This window comes from Ambystoma mexicanum, chromosome 10, assembly GCF_040938575.1.
Source record: "Ambystoma mexicanum isolate Mex_15411 chromosome 10, UKY_AmexF1_1, whole genome shotgun sequence".
Classification (NCBI taxonomy): Eukaryota; Metazoa; Chordata; class Amphibia; order Caudata; family Ambystomatidae; genus Ambystoma; species Ambystoma mexicanum.
Genome location: NC_090932.1, coordinates 374224134 through 374251091, shown reverse-complemented (window position 1 = coordinate 374251091; position 26958 = coordinate 374224134). Strand labels below are relative to the sequence as shown.

The following is a 26958-nucleotide window of genomic DNA, read 5'->3' as shown; positions in this document are numbered from 1 at the left end:
AAGGTGTGCACTCCTTCCTATGGCGATAGTGACTTGTGGTAGCTAGTTTGTGCCTCTCTCGTGCTTTCACTTAGTTTTGGGGTCCTACAAGTGTATAGTGCACCTGTTATGTAGTGCCTCGCGTGTCCTCTAGTGCAGCTTTCTTGTCTTCTCTCCTCTGGTGGTTGATCCAATATTCACGTAATGCTCCCCGTTTGTCTGCGGTGCTCCCCAATAATGCACCTCTTCTGCTGTTTTAGAGGTGCGTGTATCCTGCACTGCAGTGCCAGCCAGCGACTCTGTTCACTTTAGGTTAGTGGTGATCAAGGATATCTCGTACTGAACAGTGTTTCTGGCTTTTATCCTGCCTGGGATACGTCTTGCGAGCAGACTGTAGCGACTGGCCTTATGGTGTCCTTTTTCTCCGTGTGTATGGTGCAGAGGTGTTTCACTGTTGTTGTAGGTCCACAGACCTGTTGGTCCAGTCACAGTCCTCTTAATGGCTTGCCCTTGGGGGCCGTCAATTCACTTCTCTCCTGTGCACCCCGTGGCTCTGTTGGGGGCTATACCTCCCCGGACTTGGCTCTTGAGGTGGCCGGTCCTGCTGTGTGTTCTGCAGCGCGCTTCGGGCCAGCTGTTTGGAACGCTGCTGCCGGGCCTTCTGTTATTTATATGAGGGGAACTAACTTATGCCTCTTGGGGTAGCCATCAGCGTGGTGGATGAAGGGTGCTGCGCTTGTTAGTGTTAGCGCTTCCTTTTGTCCTCTCTCATGTCGCCCGTGCCTTTTGCGTTTGCAGTTTTAGCTAACTGTGCATGCGGTGACACTGAGTCGCTTTTCGATTTAGTTGGGTTGGCTTGTGGGGGAAACACAGAGGGGCTACGGGGCACGTCGGTGCAGGGGTCCAGGGGCCCGTCAGTCCAGCCCCGTCCTGTGGCTTCTCTGCTCCACCTTACAGTTCGTTACCACTGCATCGCAGCGCAACGTACCTGGTGTGTTCACTGCAGTTGTCTATGGGCAAGCGTCAGTGCCCTCTCCCGATCCCTCGGTTAGTAGTCGTGAGGGAGTCCCTTCAGGAGGGACCGAGGCAGGGTGTGGGTGGGCCACCCTGCCTGCCAGCGCTCAACTGTTCTTGTCTCCAGAGCGCCAGCGCGTCTTCCAGGGGGGGTGGTGGTCCCTCCTCTCTCAGGTGAGCAGTTGGGATCCCCAGTTTCTCGTGTTTGCCTTGAAAACGGGGGTCGGGTTAGGTCAGCTTCTATGTCACATCCGCTTCTCGAGGGCTGAATGCTGTCTACGCCCACGCGCTATGAAGGGCACAGATGGCTCCTTTCTCTGTGTCGGGCAGATCACACGGTATATCTCAGGACATATCGTTCGGATTTCTGCGGTTTTCTGTAATTTGCATTTCCCGTGTCCCTTCTGCAAGGTAAGTATACAGTGCTGCTTTGAAGATTTAGTTTCATTCGAGAACTCAGTAATCCTCCGTTTCTTAAATTTATACCGGTGTTCAGGATTTAATTACGTGGCAGGATGGGTGAACTTTTAAGTGTTATGGTTCTGCTTGCGTGCATTGCAGTCCTAATTAAAATGGCAGACATCCAGAGATAATTTCAGGATAATGATTGGAGTGGCACATGCTGAGGTCTATTTGGCCTTTTTTAACTTCTATGAAATCTTTTAAATATAAAAGTTGAGATGTCCTGTGCTATGTCTGGGATTTGGCTATTGAAGTAAGTAAGGCTGAGCTTGGTATTTTATTGGAGCCAAGAGACTGTGATGGGCAGGGTGCTAATATCTGTGAACATGTAAAGTTATTTGATTACAGGGTTGCCGGCATTGCTGAAGTCGAGGGTACATGCAGTGTGTGTAAAACGAGAAACATCGACTTTTTTTATTTTTACACTGACCTTGGCACTCAAACCTGTTTGGGTGGTCAGGAAAGGTCCCAATGAGAAAGAGGGGTTATGTTGGGCATGCCATATTGGTGACTCGGGGAGAGGCGAAGTTGGCGCAGTGTTGCTATTTTATATGTATCCAGCATAGTTAATGACAATGGAATATGTTAACTTAAAACACAAAGAAACACTTAAAGTGATACATTTGCACACATACAGCAAGATAAATGGCACAATCACTAATGAATTATAAATACAATCTGGTTATGGTGTGCCACAAAGCACCTAGAAGCTGGGCAACAAGGAGCTTCATAAACGCGCATGCGAGAAAGGAGATTTGTCAAGAAGTCACTGTGTGAACAGGACACAGTAATTTTAAAACGGAAATGGTGGGGGGGGGGCAAAGGATATATTTTGAAGACCATTTGGGGTACCTGGGGAATGTACGCATCTGTAAGCTGTGTTTTTCATAGTTTGGCCAGACCCTGCAGCCAGGGCTCTGCACAGTGAACTCTGTGTGACTGCAAAAAGTGGTTTTGCAGGGTTTGGAGGCCGAAGGAAAGGTAATGATTAGCTGCGTCATTAAGTAGGTGGTCAGCCAACAGGCCGGCCTGGGGTTTTTATGGCTTGGCAGTATCGCATAATGTAGATGCAGTCTTTAAGTGCATCGCAGCTTGTTGTTTATTGTTCAGGGGAATCTGGTTATTTGCTTTTGACCAGCAATAAACCTGGGGTGAAGGGATGCCTGAGGCCAGAGTTAATCGATAAATATGGGCTTCAATTATTTTCTTAGATTGTGTCCGGAGGTCCTCCGTGTTGAATTGATAGTCGTTTAGATTGGTGTTCCAGGGACGCCAACAGCAAGTCTGGCTGGGTGAGATGGTTTTCACCTGTTCAAAGGAAACGCATGCCCCTTCGCCCCCTGTATTATTTGAAGTTTCCTTGTAAACCATGTGCAAATCACGTCTGGGGGTTAGAAGGTCTCAGGCCAGCTGGAACTTGTAATGAATTATGGAACTTTTAATGAAAAATGTGTAACTGGATGATGTCACAACCTACCACAGACAAATTCTAAAAGGACGTGTACTCTACACATTAGCTGAAGGTAGTTAAGATGGTTTGGACCAATGAGTACGGGGGGATTGTAGAAGTTTGGATTTTTTTTGTATATCGTGTGGGGTTGGTTTGTAATAAAAATATGTGGGAATGTTTTCTGTTGCAAAAACTTATATAATGTGTCAACCTGTGTGGTTCAGGGAGTCTCTGGTTAGTTTGACTGTATTACCATCTAGCCCCTCCTGGTAGATTGTATAATAAACTTTCTTTACGCACAAAGGTGCACTCACTTCTTAAGTGGTGGACCTGCTTTGGGTTAAGGTGATTAGAGGTCCATGTGCATATTAGGTGAGCCAGCAGTAGGAGCCCAGGCTGTTCTGATACCCTGGGGGGGTTCTTGTCTGCACTACACGGCTGCAGCGCTTCTCTGCGGAGACCAGTCTTTCGTGCAGGTGCCATATTGATTAGAGGCGTGTCTGTTCCCCTGGAGTCGTGGTACCATGGTCCAGCTGTGGCATGTCTGTTCCCCTGGAGTCGTGGTGCCATGGTCCAGCTGTGCAGAGCAAATTGAAGGAGAGCCACTTAGGAGAACTTCAGGTTCAAGTGAGTGCCATTTGGGCAGATAAAGAAAGGGGGAAATGGGGGGAAAAGAGTGTTGTTTCTTTGATATAAGGGGCGTGGTAAGGGTACAATCGGAGTGCGTGTCTGGAGTTAGATGAGGGTACAGGGATTTAAAGGGTGAATGCTTTGAGTGAGTGAACTGTTTACGTTGTAGTCCTATGTATATATTTTTACCTACTTTTCTATTTTATGTGTGAGGTGGTATCCCCACCAGCATGGCCGTTGTGAGGTTTGTCCTGAAACCCTCTAGTTTGCTTGTCTGGTTGGCTGGAGCCCTCTCCTAGGGGTGAGGTGTCATCTTATGGTAATTCCACCCATAGATACCTTCCTGAAGTATACCCTTGGCACCCTTCATTTTGTATTGACTGTGTGGATGAAGCCATCACCTTGCTTTTCTTGGTTAGTCAATGTAGTGAAGGAGGTCTTCCTGTAGTCAGGAAAAGACGATGTTGTAGTAGAAAATACCATACTAGTAATGAAGAGAGAGCCGGTAGCGGTGTTGTAGTGGAATACATTGCGCTTCTTCTATGCTCGAGTGAAGGAGATGTCTGAGATATTGGCTGGCATGTGCTTTTTGGATAAAGGTGCTGTCATTTGTGTAAAAGTGAGAAGTACAATTAAAGTAAATGGATAAGCAAGGTGATTGTGGTGAAAACAAGCAAGGTGGGTGAATGTGGTACAGGTTCAGCTTCTGTGTTTTAGTTTTGTGAAATTATTTGGTTAGTTGGAGTATGGAGACCCCACTATCATTTGTCACGTACTTCCTGGCTATCAGGTCAAGCTTTTATAGTGACATTTGAATGGCTGAGGGAAACTAAGGGTAAAATGCTCAATTCATGGCCTAGTGAGGGGATCTATGATAAGGGGATATTGGAAAACCTGCATACTGTTTTAGTTGTAAGGCACAAGGGTTTGAAGTTAGAGTACCGGTTAAACATAATAGAGCTATGGAAGTTGTATGAGAAAGGCGGGAAGGCCCATAATGTTAAAGTCTCTGAGGAATGGCTGAAAAAGGAGGGTGCAGGAATTCCTTCCGCACTGCAACCATATGGGTGCTATCCTTTGCTCACAGGAGGGTATACAGACCCTGAGTTCAAATATCCCATTTTCTCCAGTGGCCACTCCAGTGGTTGCGACACGGTCACAGGTAACTCTGCGATCAGTTACGATTCCTAGAAAATGGGATATTGAGGAAAGTGGAAGGATCAAACTCCTCAATGGTTAGGGCTGTAGAAAGGATGAGAACGGAGAGCGTAAAGGGAATAACTCCCCTGACTGGTAGGTTAGCAGAGGAGGAATGAGTAAAAGTGAGGCCTGCAGGCAGAAGAGTAGGAGAAAGGTTGAGCAGAATATAACCGTGTGCCCTGCCTGGAGGATCTGGAAGCAGTGGTCCATTCTAGAACGGCAGCCCCACTCTAGTCTTTCTCACAATGCGCCTTCAGGTTGTATGCATTCAGCTCCCTTCAGTCTTGCCTCTCGTTGCAACCCGCTCTTTCCGCTCTAGGTAACTATGCTAGTTTTCTCTGTACTGCGCTCAGTGGGCCCCCTTTTCTCTTGCATTCTGTTCCAGCTCTGCAACTTTCCTGGTTGGCTCCTTGTTTCATGTGAAGACAGGAGGGGGGGGGGGGTTCTGTTCTCCTGCCCTCTGTATGGCAGAGTAGAAGCACAGAGCACCCCAGCCATGATCTCTATATGGTAACGAATGACAAGCAATCAAGGCTTGGCTCTCGGGAGGTATGCGGGCTGGTTCTTAAGTACAGTGTAGTCCCCAAGCCCCCACAAAAGAATATCCACACACCATGTTAGTGATAACACAGTTCTTTACATAAATAAGGTTCAGAATATATATACACAATCAATAACACACTTTGTGCTCAGGCAATACTATGATACATCTGTACACTATCTATGTGGTACCACAGTTGACTCCTTTAAAATGCACCAACTGCTGACAGTTGTCAATGACATAAAAGTCAAATAGCACAGTGAACCAACACCAGATATGGGAGGAAAACAAGTTGGGTTAAACAAATGGCAGAGTACTGGGTCCCTACCACCAGACACAGTTCTTTTTGAGGACCTCTTCCTCCACCTGGGCAACCTATAAATAAAGTATATTAACAAGCCCAGTCCATATATTGTTTAGCAGACTTGTTTCTTTCTAAAAATGTTCTACTACCCCGATGTACCTGGTTTAGCAGAGTTCTTCGATGGGTCGTCGACTGATCCTTCTTGAGTGAACTCCTTTTAAGGCAGGAGCCACGTATCGGCGAGATTACTTGAAGAAAGGTGAACAATGTTGTTGAGGCAGCAGCTTTGGTCCTTGAGGGGCTTGTCGATGATTGGTCGTGGACGTCATTCGAAGATGAGGCGTGCGGTACACCTCAATGACGAGAGTTTACCGCAAAAAGTAATGATGAAGAACGTAGGCCCAGCAAGGGCGTCGGTGTCGACGATCGGGACTTGACCATAGCTGGCTTTCGGATCTTCGTCAGCATCAGATTCTCCTCGTTTCGTCGGCGACCTCAACTTTCTCCAGCGAGACAAAGCGGTCAACGATGATGAGCAAGGGAGTCCTTGATTTCCAAGTGTCTTTGGCAATAAAGCATTGCGGCTCCGGTCGACGAGGTTACATCGGTCCTTCGAACCTTGGTCAACGGTGATGGTCTTCAACGGCCTCTACGTCCTGGCGCTTCACTTCATATTCCTCAGTGGTCCCCATCTCCGGTCGGCAGCCTTTCGAGGACTGACTTCCAGGGAGCCTTGGTGAAGGTTAGCTGGTGCATGATGTTCCCTTGTAGCTCAGGACGAGGTCTCCTAGCCAGCTCCTCTCTTGGATCTCTCGAAGGCACGACCGCTTTCAGATCGCGTCGAAGGAAAGCAGCAGCAATTCTTCTTCTGACTCGGCATTTAAGAATAAGCATCAAGTTTCGAATTCAGCTTTTGAACAATTCCAGTAAGTGAGAGGTCCCCAAATGTACTATTCTGTCTCTCATTCACACTGCTGGGCCAAACTCAGCACCAGTCATTCAGCAGGGGATTCATGCAGGCAGTCGGCCAATCAGGCTCACAGTGCATCAGGCCATTCTTCTCCATCCAGACACTCGCAACAAGGAATATGGATTGGGACACGCCCCCAGCCTTTCAGCACACCACACTGTATTCATACTAGTTTTGGGCAGGGTTGTCTGTGTCACACACGAGAAACCAGACACCCATAACATGAAATGTATATTGGTCACACAGTCCATTCACCCAGGTCCCACGCCAAGGGAGTACACACAACATGCAGTCATTGGGAAGTCTCCAGCCAGTCTGGCCTGGACTTCCCCCACAATACCATATATGGAACTGCGACCCAACAGCCAGTCAGGGGAAGGGACAGAGTCAGGGCTTCCCAGGACATTGGGAAAACAAGGTAACGGGCAATAGAAAGAAAGACGCCACAGGGGTCATCTTGCCTCCTATCAGGAATCTACTGATTCCAATATCAGGGCCTGGGTATCCCAAAATGGAGGATACTCTGAGCACCTGTCAAATTCAGCATGGAGCTGCCACCAGCCCATTCCTTGCTCTGTGGGCAACACACAGATGCCCAAAAACATACACTAGGGGTACAGGGATGTACCCCTCACCCATGGGTGCCGTAAGAGTATCCCAAGAGTCTGTTCACCACAACCAAAAAGTGGAAGAGCTGCACTGCAGGAGTCACACATTGACTCCTGTGCAGAAAACACAGAACATGCATGATAAGGTAGTACAGGACAAGGACATGGAGGCCCTGTGCCTCCAATGCATTTCCAGCATCACATTTCCTCCCCTCCCCTCTGGCTTCTCTGTGAGCTCTGCTCCCTCCTCCTATTGTGGTCTCCGCTTTGTGCACCGGCTCTGCCTCCTACTTTCATTAGCTCTGCCGGCAGCCTCCTCTCTTGTGCACTGCTCTAATTTCTTGGCTCCCACTGCAGTCTATTCTTCAACCGCCCATCTACCTATTCTGCGCTCCTGTGTTTGCTGTTCGATACAATCTGCTCTATTGGCTGTCATCTTATCTGCACAGCGTTACAACTCTTCCAGCAGTCTGCATCTCTGGTTGCCTGCTTCTTATGCTCAATACGCTTCTGCCTTCACCTTATCGGCATTCCTCCTTCTGGATACTCCATCACAGCACCCTGTCCTTCCTGAGGAATCCGTCACAGCGACATCAAGGTTTCTTTTCAGCCCTTCACGACTTTTCCCCCCTAATAGGTTATTATAGGGGAGGGGTCTCTTGCCTTGGCTGTTGGTACCAACGGGCATAGTGGCTTCCCCCCCAGAATAGACCCTATCTCTACAAGGATAGACAATCTACCAGAAGCAAGGCATTCACACTCCCTCAAGAAGAACGCTCTTCCCGGATATGATATGGCATTCATAACGCGCCTATACACAAGTGTATCGGATGAAGATACTTACAGGGAATTAATATATGGCAGAAAAAGCATTTAATCTTAGTAAAATACAGCAGTGTAATGCTAGCATGACACGTGAGACCGCCATTGCCATTTTTAAAAAAGCCTTGCAAATGAAAAGCAGGGTTACAAATCTAGTTAGGCGTTAGGTCTCGGAGCTCAAATGGGCCAGGAAAATAAATCTCAAAGCAGCCTGGAAGCAGTCGCAACCCAGCAGAATGGAATGCGAAGGCCAAAGTCTAATATGAGCACGGCAGGACACTAGGATGATCGCAGGCTGGCAACAATTACAATTAATTGGCGTCAGTACAAAACAGAAAGCCTTGAAGTCCAGGTACGTAAGTACCAGAAACAGTCGGCCGATGCAATGATAAATGTTTCAAGGAATTGGCAAATGATATGCATGGTCAGTGGTAGTTCAAACATGAATACCATTAGGTATTCTTAGCTAAAATATGGTTGAGGAACACGTAATTCAGCAGGCAGTTAATCAAAGTGTCAACACTAAGATAAGCACACCTGCTGCACCAGACAGAGGCATGAAATAATTCAGAGAATAGCCTTGGACATTCGCAGACAGCACTGAGATAATGAAGAACTGTTCTTTAATTGCAATTATAAGTTGTACACTGAGCTCTCTATCCTCATTCTAAAAACTCCATATTTCATCACACCTGGTCAGTACAAGGTTGAGCACATCCTATGCCAACCAATGAGAACCCACATTACCTCAGTCTAGTGCTAACCTATTAACTGTAAGAGAAGTGATGTAAGTGTATGTTATCTAAAGCTGTATTGACCAGTCGATAGGGACCCTCCAATCCTGATTGTTGCTCCTCTAGGAAGTATATGTACCATAGGGGTGCAAACCAGTGAATGTTGGAGATGGGATTTGTAGCTTTCTTGTCATTGTGACCTAATTGTGCAGCAATGGAGCACTGGGAGAAAAACTGAGTGAGGGGATGCCTGTGGATCTTGACCCCACCCTGCTTTTTGTATATTCTGAATGAAGAGCTTGGATTATTTAGCAGTTAACATATTATATTCCATCCTCTGTCAACTCTTTTATTGGCATTTGCCAGGTAGTGGGAGGAGTTCATTTTTGTTTGGGCCCAGATCACACGGACAAGCATACCGCCTTTTTGTATCCTGAGCCTACTTCTGCACCCATATAGGAGACAGACCATAATCCCATTAAATCAGGGAGGCTACTTCCAACTGCCTCTCCAACTGTAACACTCTTGAGCATGCCTTGCATTAACATTCTACTTGCATGCATCTTGTGAGAGTCATACAAACAATGAAACCGACATGTTGACTTACTTGTACATACTAATTTGAATAAAGATATTGCGAAGTGCAAATACAAATTCCCATTGTTTTCCTCATGTTCTAGAGGGGTCAAAATTGGGATTTGTTGACTAGGAGCAAAAAGTCTCTCATGGGTATCGCACAATACCCTTACAGGAGCTACCTCTGGGAACCAGGAGTCCACTTATAGCATGCAGCAAATTTAACATAAGCGCAAGATGCAAACCTTAACTTGTCCATTTACATATTATACAATATGCTTTTAATGTCCCTTAGGCGTGCCCTTTACTCTCCTGTACACACATTCCCAAAACTACACAGTTAATATTGCATAGATATGTGTGTTTGGTACTGCTTGTCCGAGGATATAAGTGTTGCGCCTGGCAGCTTTTGGTGTCAAGCTAACCAGGCTCCCATAGGCTATAACCAGGAGCTAAACGACTTCCAACTCCTGGCAATTTCTACCCAGTTTTTAACTTAATATTTAGATTATTTTAAAAGAAATATATATTTAAGAACAGTGTCATTTTGAACATAAAGATTTCAATCCTAGTTAATAACAAAGGGAAGAGGCAGTCCCAGAATAATGAGCATTGTTGGATGGAATGAATTATACAGGTTTACAGCCGTTGGTGACTGGGTAAGAGTAGGAATATAAACCAGCCACATAAACTGGAGAACATTACAGTATTCTTTTTATTTTGAGGCCTCTTTTTAAATATTTACAAATTATGTAGAGCAGTCCTGCAGGCATGGTGGGTTGGATGGTTAAAGGCATGGTCTAGTAAACATTTTTATTGTCCCAACGGGTCGGCCATGTTTTTTTAAGCCAAAGTGGCTCGATTTTAGAAAACTTTCCTATGGACCTTACCCGAGTTTTCGTCCATTAAACGCACGCGAAAACAAGCACCAGGGAGCCGCCATTTTCTGATAATCCTATCTTTTCCCCGATCGCCCTGGCTGACCTGCTTTTGCGGCACTAAATCAATTCCCCTGCCCCTGAGCCTGACATTATCAAAACATTCATATTCCCCGCCTCTCTCCGTGACGTTACTGTGCTGCGTAGGCAAACGCGCCCAGTCGTCTTCTACGCGACTCCACACAGAACCCGGAAACCAACACAGATCAACTCACAACACAGCGCGCCACAATTCGGAATATGAAACTGTACTTTAAAATGAAACCGCAACACGGTACATTTGGTAAAGTACATTTATTTGATATTAAATGTTTAGAGAATATTCAGCAATTGACATATGAACTCCGGAAGCCATTTATTTTCTTTATCTGTATCCGCAATAACTGTTCCGTTTCATCTTGAGTCACGCGCTGTTCCTTTATGGTACACAGGGTGTCCATTTTCGAAAAAAGAATCACTTTGGAAGCACGGTGAACCGTAAGGCTGTTCCATCAACTAGGCACTAGTCCATCCTAAAGGTTGAAATGTTGCTTCTAGCCACTAGTACAGCGTAAGGGCATGTGGGCCTTTGGCGATCGTCCCATAATATGGTGATCGTGCTCCAGTTGTTGACACGAAGCTGCAGGTGTCTGCTGAAGAATCCATCCGCCGGTGTCTCAAACAGGTGGCAGTGGCAGTAAGGGATCAAATACCTGATATGAAAACAAAAAAATGATAATTAGTCTCGCTAGCCGAACTTCATTAATATTACTCATTTTATTTATTACGCCCGATCAGAAAGTATTTGCTTGCAAGGGTAGTTCAATGGAGTATGTTCGTTTCTAAAATGAATACGAAAAGTAACGAGATAAATCGAGGCCAACTCACAATGATAAACGACAGTCTACATGCGTGAGGAATTATATGATATATGATATGGCATTTGTAACGGGCCTATACTCAAGTGTTATTAGGCGTGACGAGGCAGGTGGGGAACAAGGGCAGACAGACAACGATCCTACTAGGCCAGGTGTCTTTCTGATCGCGCATGGGGATGGGCTGTACAAGGTTAGTTGAATACAAATTAAATAATGGGGCCAGCTGGTGGCAAGTGCAAGGTAAATGCCGGGAGAAGGGGCTGAAGGATACAGAGACAGTCCCGTAGTGCAGGGAAAAGTGGCTGGGCCAAGGAGCGAGATCGGTGAGACCAGTGGACCTGCATGCCCATGTGCCCACTACGAACAGTTTTACTTGCTTTTCCTAGCTCTTCATTCATTTATTCATGCATCCATTCATTAAATCTTCATTCCGGTATAAAAGCGTGTAAAGATTTACTTACATTATATTTGAAATTTTCATTGTGTCTCTTCGTAATGCAGTCTGTAAAACGGACCGTGCTCTTGACAACGATTTTTCGTATACTGAACTAAAATGAAACTCGGTCTAGTTTCTGAATTTTCTGCCTTTCTGAATGTAGTTCTTTCGGCATGGTCCCTGTCTTAAGGTCAAAAAACAATAGACCCTTATACTTCCAGTGCGACTTGTGGGCCTCATCTGGGCGCTGTCCTTCACATTCTTTATTTACAACATCACGTAGTATAGGCATCTATGAGAACTTGAAGTTTAGAATCCGTCTGTGTAGTGTGCCTCAATGTGCAAATGCGAACTGGCGTCTCTCCCAAATGCCATGGCCCGCTTGGCTGGCGCGCTAAGTGCCCCAATTTTGTCCCCGTTGTCTGCGAGCTTTGCAGCCCAAATTGAGACATTTAATTTTTGGCGGAAGGTCAGGGAAAGTATAAAGTACCACAGGAGTTGAGTTAAAAGTGAGATTTATTGTTTGTTTGTTTTATTATTTGCAATACGCAAGCCTCCCCTCCGTTAACAGTGCGCAGCATTTACATTTACATGAGATGAGACATGAGAAAAATATATACATACACATATGTGAGGTGAATAGAGAGAATTCAAAGATGACACCCAGCTTGTTCGCCATCCATGATGGTGAAGGTAGGGGTTAGGTTTACAGGTACACTGTACAATAACATTTATTTACAAAAAGACAATCGTATTGCAATTATTTAAACCGGGATTTGTACTTCACAATCAGCTGTGCATCGGATGGGCATGGCACAGTCGCAATGTTCGGTGGCAATGGATCACTGCTCTGCACAGAAACTTCCAAAATTCCATATCTGTGCTTCTCTAACACAGCAACAATAAGGCCTTTCACAAAGTTGAACTGCATTTCATCATAGACTGGTTTGATCACCCATTGCTTACTTCGTTTTGAAAACACCTTAGTGTAGCGAGGCATCCTTACTTTACCCCTAGTCCTAGATTGTTCACGTCTGACATTGCTGTTATGGGCCAAGACCGCTAGTAGAGTGCGATGTTTCATGCCTCTAAAGCTAAAATGCAAGCGCTTTGGCCTGTACTTTAGGCACATATTGTGGAACGCCTCCAAACCTCCTGTGTGACAGAATTCTGTCAGTCCTCTCAAATCTCTTCGAAAACAATCTTCTCAATGGCTTTGTGTGTCGGTGAAGATGGAATCAACCACTTCTTCTTCCGTGCCTCCTCTGGGGACAAAGGGCCATGTTCACATTGGTGGAAATGTTCATTTGCTGTCCAGCGGTGAACGTTGGTACAGTGGTGCATCAGTGACCGCCATTTTTCAAGTAGTATTTCCTCTGACCCCTCAAGTTTTTGAGCTCCACCAAAGATGGTTGGTGATAGAATGTGACCACTGCAAAATACTTTCAAAACCTTTTTTATTCCCTGCAGCCGAGATATTCTTATTGATTGATTTAGCAAGATGCCATACGTCAAATTGATGTTTAATATGTGGGAACTGCTCTCTCATTGTCTTGGCAATTGAAACGTGTCTATCCGTGGCTATGAGGTTGATGTGCATTCCCCTCGATTGTAGATATTCCACTGATTTTATAAAACCTAGTTTCTCCATGGCCACTGACGATGTACATTGTGTTACCTGCACGACCACCGAACTCACAATTGTCTTACTATCCATGTCCTGAAAGTGGTAGGTGCAGTACTTGGCAGAAAATCCAGGGCTGTCGCACTGTCCATCGCCGGCTAGCCTGAATCGTTTGCCTACGAATGTACTTGCTAGAGACAATTGTTCAATTTTCCAAGCATCACTAATGGCCGGAAACAGATAATCACGTTGGTATGTGTAGTACAGCGCTTTAGAAATGAAATGGAGTCTCACAAACTGAAAGAAAGCCTCTAACTTTCTAAAACTGGAGCCACTAAAAAGTGATGCAGCTGCACACAGTAGATTGCCTGCTGGATTTTCCCCAGCATTGGTTGTGCAGACCATGAGAACCTATGATTTAATCTACAGGCGGTATTTATTTTGACGTTACTGCCTTTTATTTGACGAGTCACATTAATCAATGGCTTCCCACATACTTTCCCTCTAATGGAATGCACACATTTCAGCATACTTATAATTTCCATCAAACAACTGTCGAATACAATGTATTTGCTCTCTTTCATTAGACTGTCATCCTGCGTCAACGTTGTTTCGGCCTTTGACGTTGTGGAGATTTCAACACATTGGAAAGTTCTATCGCTGATATCAAGTTCTGATGCGTCTATGGATGCTGCGGCTGGTTCATTCACTGTCATTTCAACATCTATTACTTCAACATTGATGGGAGAACACAACAATGTCGACAGGTTTTTTGGTGGCAAATTTTTGGCGGGTGTAGATTGTGTAAATTGATCTGCAAGTACTTCAGAGCTATCTTCAATACATTCAATAACATCTTCTTGTGGTGGTGCGGTCGCACTGTAGCTATGGTCCAATGCAACTTTGCTGTAGTCTCCAAACACAATTAATTCATGTTCTGGCCATTGGACATGAGCATCTCGAGCCTGAACACGCCTCGCCTCAATTATTAGTTCCTCCATAGTGTACACGGTCTGGCAAGCCACATCTCTCATTCGCTTCACTGTCTGTGTGTGTATAGTTCTGACACCCACGGGTAACTGGAGGAGATATTGGAAAAGGGATGTTCAGTTTAAACACAAGATGGAGTGTAGTAGAATTGACTGGAAAAAAACATAAAATAGTCCCCAGCACAAACATTTTTTTAAAGTTATGAACTGTTTGTAACCTTTTTTTTTGTTTTTTTTTCTTTGCAACTTTTTTGACTCGACCTTCAACATCTGTACGCTGTAGCTCCGATTCGTTTCCGCATGTCCTCCCTTCCTCTTGCGCTGCAAGGACTATATTTTCTGTATCCGCATAGACAGCACGGAATGGGGCTCTATCGTCTCCCTGAAACATAGTACTTTCATTACTATGTATCAAAATATTGTTAGCATAAAACACACATGAGGACGAACACACAGGTACATCTCAATAGCCCAATACGATTTAAACATTGTGTGCAACAATCAAAGGACAAGTATTCGACCAGTGATGATCTATTTCGATGGAACTGTCAGTATCCATACCTCTGGCTCTGCATGGACTGCCATGAATGGTTGTATTGGAGAGGAGGCATCCGCATCTCCCTGAAACACAGTACTTGCATTAGTATGCTTTTCAATATTGGAAACACAACACACACTTGGGGTCGACGGCACAGGTACATATAAAGAGATAACCGCAAATGATGCATTGTCCAAAAGAATCAAGGAAAATCCAAATATGATCACATTTCATCGACTTATTTCAACGATTCCTTTACATCTGCATCATCTAAATGAGATGTTGTGATTGTGGTGGGAGCTCTGTCGTCTCCCTGAAACACAGCACTTGCGTTAATAGGGAAGAAAGTATAGCAAATGGAATCACGTTATATGGTCACGCATGATGGAGCTGTCATTATCCATACCTCGTGCTGCTGAAGAATATCTATGGATGTTGCAAATGTAGTGCGCACTTCCGAAAGCTGTTGCGCCGATTCATATACTTGAATGTCAGGCTCTGCATCAAGTGCAGGGGTTGACGCTCCATCAACTGCCTGAAACGTAGTACTTGCATTAGTGAGGATTACAATTGTGAAAACATAACACACACCTGGGGTCGACAGCACAGGTACATATCAACAGCTAACCACGAATGAAACATTGTGTAGAACAATCAAACGACAAGAATTCCAGCTCTGATGATGACGCTCGGTGGAGCTGTCAGTATCCATACCTCCTGATGTTGGAAAAACATCTAGAAATGTTGTAGATGTGGCGGACGCTTCAGCATCTCCCTGAAAGACAGTACTTGCATTAGTATGGATAACACTAATTATAACTGAAAACAAACACCAGTGGACGATAACTAAGGTGTATATTAATTGGAAAGCAGTAACCAAACATTCGGTAAAATAATTACATGATAGAATAAAACTATTACTTGACATGCATAAAACATGTATGTAGCGGATTAGCCTAGTAAGATTACCTGATACGCGCTAGAAGTGGTTGATAAATGCGACCACGTCAAGGATGTAGAATGTTCTTGCTTCAGATTCAAGAGATAGTCAAGAAGTTGTAAAGGTCATAGATAAATGTCATTACTCAAAAAACTATACACTCGTATCAATATCGAAATTATTACAAGGGATAGAACACCTACAATATCTATTAATCCATTCGGCTACACACTACCGCAAGGCCTAAAGCTAAATCCGGACACTTGACTCACCGGTGGCGGAATGTGGACGAATAGTATGGGAATAGCGTTTTCGCGCAATTTCCGTGTCGTTCGCCGTTTATTCTTCTTTGTTACCCATGTCCAAGGAAAAGTGCCGGCTGCAGATGCAGTATCGATCACCCCTCTTGTCCTCTAAGACTTGTTGGACTCTACTTTCCAGCTCATCCAGTGGATATCCGCAATGTCTGACCCATTCTCTTATTTGATCAACAGTTTTCGGGAATACATGCATTGTAGTTCCTTCAGATTTCGCATGGGTCTTCGAAGGGCAACCGCTAATCGAACAGGCAGGCATTGTTGATAAATCTGAAAAGTAAATATCGACATTATTATACAATCTTCAAGAGTAAAGATTTGATACAAAAGTAAATGAATCGTACAATGATCAATGCAAGGTTTGTTTTGGTCGCAGGAACTATACCAGTTCATTATGTGCTGCTTAGTACTTGCATAAGTTGCAGAAATGTATAATTGATATGACTGAAATCTGAACATGTGACTCGTCCCTTGGATGTTCTGTCTTGCACGAGAAGGAAACATGCTAACATTATTGACTGGACCCCCGAAGGATGCAATTCAATCACAATAGACACCGATGAAAATAAAAAGATCTATTCATAGCATAGCAATGGAAACTCAAGTCAATACCAATGAGACCAATGAACATAGCACTATTGTGTACTCTACTCGAAAATAGATAGAAATGTAAAAATCTGCGAAATATGACCAGGATACATGGCCTTACCTTGACCAACAAACAGTTGGATTCAGCAAGCAGAGCAGTATGTTGCGGGCGAATAGGTGGATGGCCACAGGTAGCGCACTGATAGGTATGCTCGAAGCGGTCACAGAAGTTCACGGATAGCACGATGACGAGCAGATTAGCATAGATCTCAGTGGTTCCCAGGTAGCACGTTCAAGAGTTGACTTGCAAAGCACAAAGATATTCTCATGAGACATATCGAGTGGTTTTTAAAGTATTAGAAACTGGGGTGTGTTTGTGAATGAATGACGTATGTATGTCGTGGTATTAGGGGGGGCGGCCTGCCTCAGGGGAGGCCTGCCTGGAGACACGGGGTCTGAGGAGGCCGTGTGACCGATGGCCCCTTGGCGTGGGACACCTTTTGAAGTGTACATGCAGTTTGGCACCTTGGCCTTTCGCGCCCCTGACAGCCCCCCATGCCAGCGTTCATCCCCGTGTGTGAACCGCCTTTGATAGAGGGGGTGGGATGGATGGCCCTGGGGCGTACAGATAAGGCACAGGAAGACTGCGGAATGGAGACACACTTATGTGGATTGCAGGGGGGCGGCCTGCCTCGGGAGGCCTGCCTGGAGACACGGGGTCTGAGGAGGCCATGTGACCGATGGCCCCTTGGCGTGGGACACCTTTTGAAGTGTACATGCAGTTTGGCACCTTGGCCTTTCGCGCCCCTGACAGCCCCCCATGCCAGCGCTCATCCCCGGGTGTGAACCGCCTTTGATAGAGGGGGGTGGCATGGATGGCCCTGGGGCGTGCAGATAAGGAACAGGAAGACTGCTGAATGGAGACACTTATGTGGATTGCAGGGGGGCGGCCTGCCTCAGGGGAGGCCTGCCTGGAGACATGGGGTCTGAGGGGGCCATGTGACCGATGGCCCCTTGGCGTGGGACACTTTTTGAAGTGTACATGTAGTTTGGCACCTTGGCCGTTTGCGCCCGTCACAGCCCCCCCATGCCAGCGCGCATCCACCGGCGCGAACCGCCTTTATATCAATATACAGTATATCGCCTTTATATCAATGATAGTATATCGTTGCTTATCAATAACAAATGCCACATACCGGAGATTCTTGTGAGCACAGACCCACACTTCAACCGGTGTATAATAGTGGTCAAGACCCTAAGGCCTGTATAATCCAATGGTAATTGTTAGTATAGATATATGTGTGACTTTTATAGAGACATAACCTACTGAAAGACTTTGAACAAGTGTTTTTTAGTGCATGCATTATCGAGAATATGTTATGTTAGCTTAGATAGATAGTGACCACCCTGCTTCACCGCAACCAGACCTTCACCCATTCGGAGCACAGATGTCTGACGTCCATCCTTGAATGGAGACACACTTGATTCATTTAAAAAATCGAGACAAACGTTGTTAAAATATATGTGGTGTTTTATTTTGTATCTTATTTTCATGACACAAAAATACAAGACTTTAAAGATTATACAGGTCAGGTTGCAGCACAGCGAGAGAAAATCCCCTGTACTGACCGCTGTTACTCGGGAACGTTTCTCTAATGGCACGAACGGCACAGGCGGGTATCACTCTTCGAACGCGGTGTCCAAGCCTCCCGTGAAGCCACCATGTAAAGGAACGATAGGCCACCAGCCTGTACCACCTGTGAAAAGGAATGAAACAAACTGTTTTTAAATGACCCAGATAAGTTTAATAAACGTTTGTTGTCAATGCCAATTCTTGTAACTAATGGCATTTTACACGGACAAATGCTATCTAGACAATGCACACTATTGAATGACTTACATGCGTTACAATGATATGTAGATGTCATTTTGGATATAGTAGAAGAACATGAAATAGGAGTGGCATGACAAGCAGAGTATACTTACTCGTTACTCGGATTACGAGGACGAACAGTTGCTCGAAGTTCGTGCATAAGCACCATCATTATTCTCAACACGGCCCGTGTGAGGCAGGCTGCCCTGAAGTCTGGCAGCTCGGTGATGCATTGCGGTCGTGGCTCGCCTTCCGAAATGTAGGCCAGGCATCCCGAGTTTTCTCGGCAGCAGCAGTTCTCGTCCTCAGTTGGCATTAGCTTGCACCGATTGCATGTGCACCAGGTGGAGACGCCGTCCATTCGACTAGGCCCAGGCTCTTCATCTGTTGATTCGTCCTGCCAACTGCCGTCCGAATCCCCATCGTTTTCGCCTGCTTCCCTTTCCAGTAGTTCCTCCTCGGTATACTCGGGCTCGTACATGTAGGGCATTATTGCAGCCATTGTGTGTTAAACAAACTAAAATAATTGATAGCGGTGGTACTGGTATCTGTTCACACGGGCTACAAGCGGCGAAGGTAGCTGATCAGAGCACTGAAACGAGTCACAGAATACTCAAAGTAACACAGAGAGAGGAATGGAATCGAAAATCGGCTGCTGTGTGTTGTGAAACGGTCTGTTTATACTTATTGAGGAGAGAGGCGTCCTGCCATTTCCATGGCGACACGTCATTAACTGAAGCGCAGCGAATGTTGACACGAGACGTGCTTTGGCGTTGGGAAATGGGCGGTACGAGTCTGCTGATGACAGGCTCAGGGGCGGGGCAATTGATTTAGTGCCGCAAAAGCAGGTCAGCCAGGGCGATCGGGGAAAAGATATGATTATCAGAAAATGGCGGCTCCCTGGTGCTTGTTTTCGCGTGCGTTTAATGGACGAAAACTCGGGTAAGGTCCATAGGAAAGTTTTCTAAAATCGAGCCACTTTGGCTTAAAAAAACATGGCCGACCCGTTGGGACAAAAATTTATTTACTAGACCATGCCTTTCATTTGGAGAGAAGAGTACAGGAGTTGATGGGCTCCTTCCATTGCTAGCGGCTGGAGTTTGAGCCTCCTTTTGAAGAGTTCTGCAAAAATGATTGCTTTGATAGCCAGGGGAGAGCATTCCTCGTGAGTTTGACTGATAGATTCTGAATATACAAACAGACAGTTGAGAGTTAAGCTGAGATGTATTCAACCAGATGGGTATTCAAGACCATGGATGCATTACTGCACTAATATGCATTGTAAAGAGAGTGCAACTTTGCATGGAGAGCCATCCAGCCGGGTGATGGCAGGTGGAGGAGTATCTGCACAGGTTGTAAAGTGTGTGCTGCAAATTTTAGGACTTTGAGGGAAGCACATGAGTTGAGGGGTGGCCTAGAAGTAGGCATGTGCAGTAGTTGTTTGCTGAGCACAAATATGGAGAAACGGGTTTGATTTGAGTGATACATGAGGTGTTGTTGGATGTTTCTAATATTTAGCAGGTTGAGCCAAGCTGCAGTGGTAGTGGCAGTCTGGACTGGTAGAGTTTCTGGTCCCTGTCAAGGAGGGCCCCCAAGTTGCCAGTCATGGATGAGGATCTCTGGAGGTTGATGGGATGGGAGAGGAGTAGGGTGGGGTTGTCGTTGGAGGCAAGGTTCAAAGCGGAACTTTGCAGCAAGATGAAATGAGTTTGCAGATTGAGGTGTGTTAGGGTGAAGGGGAGTGGGCCTAGGCCTATTCCTGCGGAACACCCACGAGCAGAGGTGTTCGGTAGGAGGCGCTTGAGACCCATGAGATGGAGAAGTAGATATGTAAAGCACTACATCACTTAGTTTAGGTAGCCCTGGATTTGTCCACCTTGAACCGGCCAAAGGTTTCCAGTGGCAATCCTGCATTACTCCACGGTAATAATCGTCCCTTTGACTGCGGTTGCCACAGCATTCCTAATATCAACCTCTTTCTTGTCGCAAGGAAGTATTTTCCTAGCTTGTATCCTCCTCACTCCCAATATATTTCCCTTCATTAAACCTCTACAGCAACTATGGGTGGCTGAAACGAGTATCTATTACAATATGTGCCTTGAGTCATTCCTCGTGAAGCTGGAGGACCTTCATCTTTGGCTACGATGTAATGGGGTCCTCATGTGTAAAGAGTATAGCAGTGTTTTTGAAGCTAGAATTGATAGAATTCAAACTATAGTGGGGGGAGAGAAGCGCTGATCGTCTGTTGGAGAAAGAATCTTGCAACCCTGAAATTGTTTTTGCTTTGTACATACTTAATGTTTCTTTCTCTTTTGGCAGAGGCTTCCTGCCACACGTGCCCGGCTTGTGGCGGTCAGTAAAACCAAACCTGTTGACATGGTGATAACCGTCTATAAGCATGGACAACGCAACTTTGGGGAAAACTACGTAAGTTCTTTCCCAAGTTCTAATCTACTTTTTTATGCCGGAGATATAAACACTAGTGTGTTTTGCATTTAAAAAAATATATATACTTTTTTTTGTTGGATTTGTCTTACATTCTAAATGCATCAGTGGTGCTATTAGAACTGCAAAGATATGGTCTTCCTGTTCTTGTTTCTTCACTCTTGTAATCCTTTACATTGAGAATCTGCAAATGAATGTTGACCTTGCAGGATACATTGTAAAATGGTCGATGATTATCTGTTTGGAATTCACCATTTGCATGCTTTGTATGTTTGATAATATTCTCTTTAGTGATAAGTTAAAACAAATAGTAGGACTGTGTTCCATTACTACTTCCTGCATCAGCGCCATCATTGCTACAAAGATAAGACTTGCTGCCCCTATTTCCTGGCACAGGCACCTTTTGTGAATCCTGAGAGTATTTCAAAGTGAGAGATTTTTATTTGGAAGAGAAATTTTAAATCTCCAATTCTGCATATTTGTTTTTGTTGCGCTTATCAACTACAGCGCATGTTTTGGAAAACACGGCAGTTAAATCGCGTGTTATCCGCCCAGCATTGAGGTTGCTGTGCTTCCTGATTTTTCTAACTTGACAACTCTTTGGCCAGCATTGCATTAGTCCGAATACCACTTCCACGATGGCTGCCTGATTTGCACCTCAGCCTGTGTAGCCTTCTCTGGCCCATGCCAATTGGCTGCCTTTGCTTTCAACTTCCAATTAGGGTGGACCGGGAGGCGGGAGCCGGCCTGTTATTCAAAGGCCCATTTCTAAAGCCCCTGTCTGCTTCCCTGGTCGCTTCATGATTCTACTTCCGCAACCCAACCCTCCCTGGAGCTGCCAGTTCACTCGTCTATGAAACTGGACTACCAAGACTCTTACTTCCCTCTCCATGGGTGTAGTTCCCTCCTCCTGTTTACCCTTTCTTTTCTCTTCATGGACCTTGACTCTCCCCTCTGCCTGTTCCAACTGATCTCCCGGTTATGCTCTCTAATGCTCTATTTTCAGCACTCACCTCTAACTCATACCTCAGTTCTCATACCCATGAGGCCTTAGCAATTGCCTTTGAAAGTCAAATTTGGTTTGTTTATTTGGGTGTGTTGGTCTAAGTCAAATTTGGGGATGTTTTTTTTTCATTTTACTTTGGCCCCCGATTGTAACCTGCTAGCTCAGTGACTGTTCATACCGCTGTACTTGCATATTTCACCCACTGCCTCCTCTCTCTACCTCCCCCCATGGCGCTGTCTGTTTATCCTATCTACTCCAACTGCTTCTCTAGCAACTATCCTTTCCTTCTCACAAAGTCTGGTAAGAAGAAATTTAAAAAGGATATCTTGGCCTCCAATCCAGGTCTCCTCATCGCCGATACCTTTTCCAGCTCCTCTGCCAGACAAACCCTCCCTGACATCCTCTTTGTCCTTCCTTCGCCAGATCTCTGGACCCCTCATATGATCTCTGTGCTCTGTCCTGTCTCCTCCTCCTCCTCCTCCCATTAATGGTGGCAACCGCTGGGAAGTCCTCATGGATTCCTTTGACTCCTACAGATTCATCATTAATGTCTTCTTAAATGGCACTGTCATGGTGCAAGGCCCTCGGGTCAATCTCCTCCGCTTTGATAGGCGGTTCCCTCGCCTCATCAACTTCCTCTTAACTCCAGATGTCCCCTACTCTCCTCCCTTGGCTACCTTGCCCTCTTTTCCTTCCTCCTCTGCCCCATATCAATCCCCTTCCACACCTCCCTAGGGCATACCTCTGATTTGTACCCCTCCCCGGAATCTGCCACCTCCTAGAAGAACTTGACTTTGATGTCCTAGGTCTTACCGAGACCTGGTTCACAGCCAGCATTGTCACGTGCTTTGACACTCGCCTCCCGGACGGCTACAAGATCCTCTCCGCCCCTAGATCCAACTGGCCCGGAGGGGGTGTAGCCCTGATCTACCCTGAGTGGATTCCTGCCTCTATGATCCCCACTCAGACTTACTCCTCTTTCGAATGTCTTGTGTGCAGGCTTTTTCTCCCTCTCCTAGTCACTCTTACTTTTTGCTACTCTCTGCCAGGCCCCTGGTCAAATCGCCTCTTTTCTCTCTGAGTGGGCAGACCTCTCCTCCTCCCTCCTACCTCAATCACTCAACTCCTCCCCCTTGGTGACCTCGACATCCATCTTGATTCTCCCTGTTCCTCATCTGCCCGCTTTCACAACCTCTGCGATTCCTTCTCCCTCTCTATCCTCCCCTCCGACCTGACTCACTCTGCTGGTCACACACTTGATGTCTTGATCTCCTCTGGCCTCCCCCTCTCTACTCCCCTGACCACTCCTCTCTCCTGGAGTGATCACTGCCTCCTCTCCTATCATCTTTCCATCTCCTCCCATCAAGCCAAGCCTACCCCAAGATTGCCACCCACCTTCTCGGACATCCGGCCTATGAAGCGTGTGTCAGTTGAGGCTTTCGCTGCCACCTTATCCCCCCACTCCCCATCCCCCTGCCCCTTCTTCCACCCCGGGCTGACTCACACCCTGACACAGCCCTGCCTCTGCTCTACTCTATTTCTGATACTATTGATGGTCTTGCCCCTGTCATGAGGATCTGTTTAAAGTCCAAAGCCAAGTGCAATTCTTAGTATGACTCTGGCATAGCTACACTTCAACGTAAGTGTAGGGTGGCCAAGAGGAAATGGAGGGCTTCTTGCTCATCCTCCAACAAGCTGGCCTGCCTCCTGCTCCAAAGGCAATACCGACTCTGTCCGCACCAAGAATAGAGTCCACATCCAAACCTGCATCTCTGCGCCATCTAACAACTCTGCCGAACTCTTTAAAATCTGTATGGAGCTGGCCAACCCTGCTGCAGTCTTCTCCCCTTCTCTCGCCTCCCATGCTCTTGGCAATGCCCTTGCCTCTCACTTTATCTCTAAAATCCAGGACATCTTTGCCTCTGGTTCTTGCCCCTCCCCCTCTGAAGCACTCCCTTGTGCATCCTCGCCTCAAGAAACCCACAGCTGATCCTTCTTGTTCGGCTAACTATCGCCCAATTTCCATTACTTCCTTTTTGGGTAAGCTCCTGGACAAGCTGCCCATCTCTCAGCTTAACCTTCTGTTGGCTCCCTCCATGACCACCAATCTGGCTTCAGAGTTGCAAGAAGCACATAAACTGCTCTCTTGAACATCCGTGAAGACCTGCTCTCCAATCTTGATTCTAACATTCCCTCTGTCCTCATCCTACTTGATATCTCCTCTGCTTTTGGTCAACCATACCACCCTGCTCAATCATCTCCGTGACAACCTGGGTATCACTGATCAGGCTCTGGCCTGGCTGACCTCTTTCCTCTCTGATCGACCCTCCCATGTACAACTTGGGTTCTTCCTATCTTCTATCTCCTTCTCTACCTGTGGTGTTCCCCAGGGGTCTAACCTCTCGCCTTGGCTTTTCAACCAATACCTGGCAACTCTCGCCTGCTGCATTTCCATGTTCTGCTCAAATTTCCAGTGCTATGCTGATGACACCCAACTCATTTTCAAGCTTCCTTCAGCCACCTCCTCTCCTTCCCTCATCTCTGATTGCCTAATCGCCATTCAAAATTGGTGTGCCGCCAACGATCTTTGTCTAAATGCCAACAATACTGACATCCTCCTCATTGGTACACCTTTGCCATCCTTTCCCCTCACTCTCTGGCCGACCTCCCTTGGCCCTACTGCTACCCCTACCTGCGAGGTGAAGAACCTCAGGGTCATCTTTGACTCCACACTTTCCTTCGCCGCACACATCTGTCTCTAAAAAGTCAAACTTCTTACTGCATCTCCTTAGAGCTACTCTGCTTTTCCCCTCCTTCCCTCAGAAGCTCACTGTCTCCCAAGCTTTGGTTCTCTCTAGGTTGGACTACTGTAACAGCCTCTTTCTAAATCTACCTGATTCCACGCTACGCCCTTTACAACTAATCCAGAACAGGACTGCGAGACTTGTCCTTGTCCTCAAGCCCTGGGATCGTATCTCTCCAGCTGAGAAATCCCTTCATTGGCTCCCAGTGGATTACATTTAAAACCCTCTGCATTGTCCACAAGGCTGTCTGTGGCATGGGTCCAAAATACCTCCAACTATAACTCTGTAAATACCTCCCCTCTCGAGCCCTTCGCTCCTCTACTTCTAACTCCCTCAGGGTCAGTCATTTTTCATAGAAACGAGCTGGGGTTAGATATGTCTTCGGCTGGGGATCCCTGCCACCTTGAAACTTGGGGAGAACCATCTCCGGTTCCGGAAGCCCCTCCAGACCTTCCTCTTCGCTTCTGCCTTTGCCAATCTTCTCCCCTGCTGATCTGCTTTCTCTCGACACCATGCACGTGGCCACCCTGCTCACCCTGCCACTCCCCTGCACTGCCTCCGGGCCACCCCTTGCACTGGGGTCTGTATCTGTACCCATACAGTCCCCCACCCACATTTCTTCTGCACTTATCAGATACACCCTATCTGATTAACCTATCAATTTGCCACTTGGTGGCTGCACTACCACTGTTCATTGCCTTTATTTAGTTTACTTATTATTTATTCTGTTCTCTCCTCTGTTCCGCAGCCGATTTTAGTGATTTGTGGCTCATGCACAACGGGTAGTGCAGCACACAAACTATATGATGCATCACCAAACCCAGTGCTGCTGATTTTACCAGTATTTCTCCAAAAGCTAAAGCAGTTTTAGTTTTGGAGATGCCCCCCTTTTGCTGGAGAATCCCTAGTTGGTGCTTGGCATTCAATGTTGGGGAGTAACATTGATCTCCATCTAGTTGAACAATCAAACTTGATTAATGAAATCCTGGTTTGTATTCTTCAAACCAACATTGACACCCATGGCGAATTATGAAAAATACATAAATGGTACCCTCTAAAAGACGTCCATTGTGTTCCCTGTTATGTGAATGCTTCTTTAGTAGAGCCTTCTGCTCTGTTTTCTGGTGCGCTTTTTTTTTAAAATGTTTTTTTTATTATTATTATTTTTTCCCAAGGTAGCCCTGTCTCACCAGAAGGAACGCTTCCAGAGAGGTACATCGATCTATGCAATGAATGCATCTTCTTGCACTGGAGAGATACAGAGCTGATGCTGTGCTTTTTCACATCTACAGGATTAGTCGCCTATTTTTGGGCATTGCGCTCCAAGTGGGCCACAGGTGTTCCCGTGTGTCCAAGGTAGTCGTGCACAGTTAGAAAGGACTTGTACATTTCAACCATGTACTCTCAAGAGAGCGGCTGCATCGAACAAACAAATGGTTGCTTGTGAGTGATGCATGGTCTTTCTTAGCCTTTTGTGTGCCAGGATGATCAAAAAAGAGGACAGAATTCGTACTGTAGTCCCATTTAAGTACACAGAGGAGAATCTGTTAGTCTGCTTCAGTGAATTTGGCAGCAAGGTGGTGTCGTACCTCTATTGTCTTTAGACATCCAGAGCTCTCATGCTTCACAAATGTTTTTCTTCAGAAAATTAAAATTACATAGAAGCAGGATGCAATATTTACGCTCGCCACTAGCCGTTTGCTAGTGATAATTGACTCTTGTGTGTGTGTGGGGGGGGCGTGTGTGTGGGGGGGGGGTGTGTGTGTGTGTATATATATATATATATATATATATATTTTAGTGGAATCTGCTTAGATCACATGCTGTGCATAGGCCGACATCTAGTGGAAGCTGCAGAGTATTAGTTTGTTTTTCGAAACTCGAAAATGGGCGTCGACACAGGGCGTGCCAGTAATACTATCCCTAGTCTGACACCCACTGTACCCATGATCCCTCACACGTGTAGGACCCTCAGATTGTTTTTTTCCGCCGTACTTATCAGAAGCATTGCACGGAGTTCCCTGGCTTTCAGCCATATTTTGCTAAATATCATATAATTTCCCCGTTCTTCCACCCCCACGTCGAGACATCGAAGATCGAAGCCGGTCCGGAGAAAAAACAATTGTCGAGAGCTGCACGACGGACTTTGGGCCTCGGAAGGCCTCTGGCCTGGGCCTTGGAAGGCCTCTGGCCTCGGAAGGCCTCTGGCCTCGGCCTGGCCTTGGAAGGCCTCTGGCCTCGGCCCTGCAAGTAGGGAGAGTGGGGGGGGTGGAAACATACTCTACACTCTTATTTTTCCTACACACACTAGCC

General features: G+C 46.1%; 1 protein-coding gene across 1 annotated transcript in view; it reads left to right on the top strand.

The window, feature by feature from the left end:
- PLPBP (pyridoxal phosphate binding protein) overlaps positions 1 to 26958 on the top strand; it is a 416942-nt gene that overhangs the window by 20677 nt on the left and 369307 nt on the right. The window contains exon 2 of the mRNA XM_069617960.1: positions 20710 to 20817. Coding sequence (XP_069474061.1) covers positions 20710 to 20817 — 108 coding nt within the window. The remainder of the gene's footprint in view (positions 1 to 20709; positions 20818 to 26958) is intronic.